The sequence below is a fragment of the Theropithecus gelada genome, chromosome 16, assembly GCF_003255815.1.
Source record: "Theropithecus gelada isolate Dixy chromosome 16, Tgel_1.0, whole genome shotgun sequence".
Classification (NCBI taxonomy): Eukaryota; Metazoa; Chordata; class Mammalia; order Primates; family Cercopithecidae; genus Theropithecus; species Theropithecus gelada.
The window spans coordinates 74,363,312-74,369,508 of record NC_037684.1 but is presented as its reverse complement, the minus strand read 5'-3'; the positions used below and the strand labels follow the sequence as shown (position 1 = coordinate 74,369,508).

At 51.9% G+C, this 6,197-nt stretch overlaps 1 protein-coding gene across 4 annotated transcripts in view; it reads left to right on the top strand.

Moving 5' to 3' along the window:
- The first annotated feature begins 2,268 nt into the window (after nt 1-2,268).
- The window catches only part of SLC5A10 (solute carrier family 5 member 10), a 73,325-nt gene continuing 69,396 nt past the window's right edge, over nt 2,269-6,197 (top strand). For all 4 annotated transcript variants that reach the window (XM_025363280.1, XM_025363281.1, XM_025363279.1 and 1 more), the window contains exon 1: nt 2,269-2,414. In XM_025363280.1, coding sequence (XP_025219065.1) covers nt 2,304-2,414 — 111 coding nt within the window. In that variant the 5' untranslated portion in view covers nt 2,269-2,303. The remainder of the gene's footprint in view (nt 2,415-6,197) is intronic.

The following is a 6,197-nucleotide window of genomic DNA, read 5'->3' as shown; positions in this document are numbered from 1 at the left end:
ACAACTACTCTATCTTAATGAGATAGGTTGGATAAGTGTGGATCCTTCCAGCTGGGTCCTTCTGATCAGTGGAAAGCAGTCTTTTATTTTATAACACATTCCGAGCAATGGCTTGGGAAGTAAACACCATCTGAGACTGGCTGGCCGGAGGCAAAGGGAGATGGCAGGCAGTTGAGCCTGCCTGTGGGTTCTCTCAGCAGTGACTTCCTTTTTCCCTTCCTTCTTCTACCTAGCCCTGTATGTGAGGGGATTAACTGGGTTTTTTTGTTGTTGTTGTTTGTTTTGTGAGATGGTGTCTCCCTCTGTCACCCAGGCTGGAGTGCAATGGCGCAATCTTGGTTTGCTGCAACCTCTACCTCCTGAGTTCAAGCAATTCTCCTGTCTCAGCCTCCCAAGTAGCTGGGATTACAGGCACGTACGACCATGCCCGGCTAATTTTTGTAATTTTAGTAGAGACGGGGTTTCGCCATGTTGGCCAGGCTGGTCTCAAACTCCTGACCTCAGGCGATGCACCCGCCTTGGCCTCCTAAAGGCATGAGCCCCCCAAAAGCATGAGCCACTGCGCCTGGCCGAGGTGATTAATTTTTACCTGCACCTCAGGGTTATCCAGTAACAGGCTGGCTGGGTTTGCAGGCCAGCGTGTTCCTGGTGGCAGTCGCTCACTCATTAACACTTCTGGAAGTGTTGCTTGTCCGGTTAAACTGCAAATGCTTTGCAAAGTCATGTCACTGAGCAGAGGTGTGAGACTGCCAGCCAGCCCTGCTGTGTACACTGACAGAATTAGTGAGCAAGCATCCCACTCTGATGGAATCCAAATGGAACCGTCACTGTCACTGCGGTGGAGACGGTGGGGCCACATCTGCACTGAAACCCGCTCTGTGTCTTCAACGGCTGTGTAACGGCGGATGGCCATTTCCTTGAGTGGGATGAGACATTGCCTACTCGGTGTGGCTGCTGTGAGCGTGAAATGGGATCATGTGCAGAACAGCCATGCATGGTCCTTGGTGTTTGATAGACATTGGGTCCCTCTGTGGTCCCAAGCAGACACTGGGGGCGGGGGCCGAATGGATGGTCAAGTTGAGGGGCTTGGGGCTGTTTCACTGGTCTAGAAAAAGACAGCAGAAACGTTGGCAGCAGGACTTTATTGTCCAACACAGGGCTGTCTCTGAGCCTGAGCTGTGTTGGCTGGAAGTGAGCCATAATGCAGGTGTCACCCTCCCAAACCCTGCTCAGTCCACTCACAGCCCGATGGCCAAGGGAGGACACGGCTGCCCACCACGGCAGTGTCTTCAGAGGTAAGGCATTCGTCCCGACGCTCTATGCTTCTTATACAAATTAGATATAGCTGAAGCCACCCATTAAGCAACCCAGCCTTTCTGGGACTATTTGGGTTGCCCCTGGGTCCACTAAACACAGTTAATTTTCCCCAATCCCCCTCCGAGTTCAAGGATGTGGGGAAAAGAAAGAGATCAGCCTGTTACTGTGTCTATATAGAAAGAAGTAGACATAAGAGACTCCATTTTGTTCTGTATTTGAGATGCTGTTAATCTGTGACCCTACCCCCAACCTTGTCCTTGCAAGAGACATGTGCTGTGGTAACTCAAGGTTTAATGGATTTTGGGCGTGCAGGCTGTGTCTTTGTTCCTAGAAAAGCTAGGTATTGTCCAAGGTTTATCCCCATGTGATAGGATGAAACAATGCTGCTAAAAGGTTTATCTCTAGGCACAGGATTTTCCTTTAAACTTATTCATGTCACAGAGATCCTTGTTCTTACGTCTTACTGCTGATTTCCTCCCTAAAAACGATCCTATTGTCCTGCCACTCCCTTATCTTTAAGATGGTAAAGATAATTATCTATAAATACTAAGGGAACTCAGATACCGGTGCCAGCGTGGGTCCTCTGTAAGCTGAGCGCCGGTCCCCTGGGCCCCCGCTTTTCTTTCTCTATACTTTGTCTCTGTGTCTTATTTCTTTTCTCAAGTCTCTCGTTCCACCTAACGAGAAACACCCACAGGTGTGGAGGGGCAGGCCACCCCTTCAAAGGAGGCTCCCTCCCCTCCTCCTCCCACTCGCTTCTCCCAGCCTCCCTGACTCCTACGCTCTGGGATCTGCTCCCCACCATGGGATGAGGAAGCCGAACGGCATGGTGACGCAGCTGCCCTGCACGCAGCCACACCATGGGCTGGAGATGCCACTGTCCGCTCGGTTTAATGATCAATTAGCTCCCTGCCAGGAAGTCCTTTCTGACCTGGTTTGCCCCTCAGTCCCTCGGGCTCGGACCTAGTGCCTGCAGCAGGACAGCCATGGCCGCCAACTCCACCAGCGACCTCCATGCTCCCGGGACGCAGCTAAGCGTGGCTGACATCATTGTCATCACTGTGTATTTTGCTCTGAATGTGGCCGTGGGCATATGGGTAAGGGGAACTGTGGTGGTGGCGGCCAACTGGGCTCTCAGGGCGGGTGCTTGGGATGGGAACCGGGGTCCAGCATGTCCCTGTGGTGTCAGCATTGGTCCCACCTGGTGGCCTGGTGATCCTGTGGTCCTCCTCCCAGCCTGGGGCAGATTTGCTTGGAGACCTTGACCAAGCCCCTTTCTCTGTTTGGGTAATGGCGTCTCCATCTGTAAAGTGAGGAGAAGGAAGGTCTCTGTAACAGGTAACTGGGCTTTTGTGCTGCTGCCCAGGTGGAGTCCTTGGGTGTGGCCATCAGCCTCCTGGTCCCAGTCTCCATGGTGTCAGTGACTCCCATCTGCTTGAACAACAGGCTCCCAGGGATTCCCTGGCTGCACCCAGAGCTGCTGCATCAGAATCCGGAGGAAGGGAGGGCCCTGGGAGCTAGGGGTCTTTATTTTTAACAAGCTCCCTGGGATTCATATCCTGTGGCCTAGCTCTAGATCATAAGCCGGTTCTTCCTCCTTTCGTAAGAGTGAGAAGTGAGCAGTGATCTGACCCCACGCACAGATTCCAGGCACAGCGGGGCCCTTGGAGACAGGCTGTGTCATGTGCAGATGGAGAAGCCAAGGCTCTGGCCCTGCGGCGAGGGAAGGGCTCCTCTTTGGTCTATCGTGGAAGCCTTCCTGAGGGAAGGTGGACACAGCCTGGTCCAGGTCACCTGCTCCATGCTTAGTGCCTGGAGGTTGGGCTCCACTTCCTTAGTCCCAGAGGTCCCCAGGCTGGCATCCCTGAGCCCTGACAGTCTCCTGGGGAGAATGAGTACTCCTTCTTCTTGTTTTTTTTTTTTTTTAACTGAGACGGAGTCTAGCACTGTCACCCGGGCGGGAGTGCAGTGGTGCTATCTTGGCTCACTGCAACCTCCACCTCCTGGGTTCAAACAATTCTCCTGCCTCAGCCTCCCAATTAGCTGGGATTACAGGCGTCCACCACCACGCCCAGGTAATTTTTTGTATTTTTAGTAGATACAGGGTTTCACCATGTTGGCCAGGCGGGTCTCGAACTCCTGACCTCATGATTTGACCGCCTTGGCTTCCCAAAGTGCTGGAATTACAGGCGAGAGCCACCGCACCCGGCCGAGTATCCCTTCTTATCTACCATAACCCCTGGCCTAAGCACGAAGGCCTGGCAAACAGGAGACTGGTCACGTCCCCTTAGTTTTCTGGGCCTCAGTGTTCTGATCTGTGACATGGAGACACCACCTACCTGGGGTGAGGTCTGCTATCAAGAGGCCTGCACAGGACCAGACCTTACTGCTGCCATTGGTTCTACAGTGGTAGTGGTGGTGGTGGTGGTTGTAGCAGTGGTGATTATAATAGTAGCAGCCGCAGTCATTAAAATTAATTATCACAGGTTGGATTTCAAAAATCTAAATCCTAAAATCTGAAACATTTTGAACATCAACATGATGCTCAAAGCAAGTGCTCATTGGAGCATCTCAGATTTTAGATTTTTGGGTTGGGGATGCTTCACTGGCAGGTATTCTGCAAATATCCCCAAATCTGAAAGAGTCTGAAATTCAAAACTCTTCTGGTTCCAAGTATTTCGGATAAGGGCTCCTCAACCGGTATGTGATTAAATATTAACTCACAAGTAGCCCAGTGCTGGCCATCGGCAAAGCCGAGTTCAAGTCTCGGCTCTGCTCTGTGTACTTAAGTCACTTAACCTCTGTGGTCTTCAGTTTCCTCAAACACGCAATGTGGGTTTCTGTGCAGCCCACATCTCAGGGCTGTTCCAAGGAGCAAGGCGCCAATAGAAGTGAAAATCTGTTGCAAACTGTAATGTGCTATATTCCTGTGAGAGTTGGTGGCTAGAATTCAGTGGAAGAGGTGCCCACGTGGGGCAGAACAGGCAGTGGAGGGTTTCTGGATGAGGGGAGGTAAGGGCCAGGTAAGATCTGAGAGGGAAAGAGGAGGGGAGACAAGGCTGTCCTGGCTAGCACAGGTGGGGTATTTCGTCAGAAGTGCACGTCTAAGAAAGATGTTCTGGGCACCTGAGGCCAGGCCCTTTGTAGCCCAGTGACTTGGGTCACCAGCCCTTGTTGCCCATGACCCACCTCTCCTAGCTCAGCCTTGCTGTTTGCAGGTTGGTGCCCCTGGCAGTAGGGCTGTAGGATTTCTGCCCTGTCCCTCCAAGCAGGCCAGGCTGGCCCGGTGGGGAGTGGCTGGCCAGAGAGCAGTGAGCACATCCAGAAAAGATCAGAACCAGACAGGGAGGATGCTGGAGCTGCATCCCACAGGGAGAGGCAGACAGAGCAAGCCAGGCAGGTGCAGCCCTGCAAAGATGTTTAGATGGTGGGCCTGGGAGAGTCTGCGGCGGGAGCCTTTAAGGAAGAGATGTTCCTGGAGGTGGGGACTTTGAGCTGAGCCTTTGCATTCATTAAAGTATCTGTTAACAAGTGACAGAAAACTACTTTCAAATGAGCTCTAAGATTATAGGAAATGTAGGGCGGGCGCAGTGGCTCACTCCTATAATTCCGGCACTTTGGGAGGCTGAGGTGGGCGGATCACGAGGTCAGGAGCTCGAGACCAGCCTGGCCAGCATGATGAAACCCCATCTCTACTAATAATGCAAAAAATTAGTCGGGTGCCTGTAATCCCAGCTACTCGGGAAGCTGAGGCAGGAGAATCGCTTGAAACCAGAAGGCAGAGGTTGCAGTGAGCTGAAATCACGCCACTGCACTCCAGCGTGAGCAAAAGAGTGAAAGTCTGTCTCAAAAAAAAAAAAAAAAAGAATACAGGAAATGTAATTGCGTCCAGCAACAGAAAGGGCTTCAGGTGCAGTATGATCCAGGTTCACAGCATTATTAAGGATACGGCTACACCTCACTGTGGTTCTCTTAGGCTCCATCCATGTGTAGCTCTGTCCTAAGCCACCTCCCCTCATTTCCTGATGTGAAATGACCAGCCCAGTGATTGAGCCTGAGTTAAAATCCAGGCTGCGCCACTTGCTAGATGGGTATGTTTTCATCTCTGAGACCATCAGGTTCCTCATTGGTAACATGGCACCTACTTCATAAGAGCTGTTGCGAGGACTAAGAACTCCACACAGGTCAAGCAGTTGAAGCCAACTCTGGCATAGGGGGTCCTTGGGGAGCCTTAAATGGGTACATGTGGCCCCAGCAACTGCCAGCAGCCCCCAGAGCCCTGGATATAAGAAGGCAACTGACAATGCCCACTATAGGCTTGAAAGATAAGAAGTGTCAGGAAAAAGCACTGGCCGTAACCATAGATGCTCTGAAGTTGTGCAGTGCACCCCGTACACATCTGGATATGGCCATCCTGGCCAAGATGGTGAGCCTTCAGACTATGCTGCATGTAGTATGGCAAGATCACAGCACACAAAGAGAAAGTGGTGGGAGCTGGAGCTGGAGCTGGAGAGAAACATGCAGGAGCCACATCAAAAGTTCTGAACTGGGTGAGGTGGTGTCCACGTGGTTCCTGCTACTCAGGAAGCTGAGATGGGGAGATCACATGAGCCCAGGAGTTCAAGACCAGCCTGGGCAACATAATGAGACCCTGTCTTAAAAAAAGAAAAAAAAAAAAAACAGGCCAGGCGCAGTGGCTCATGCCTGTAATCCCAGCACTTTGGGAGGTCGAGGCAGGCGGATCACCTGAGGTTGGGAGTTCGAGACCAGCCTGACCAACATGGAGAAACTCCGTCTCTACTAAAAATACAAAATTAGCTGGACGTGGTGGCACATGCCTGTAATCCCAGCTACTAGGGAGGCTAAGGCAGGAGAATCAC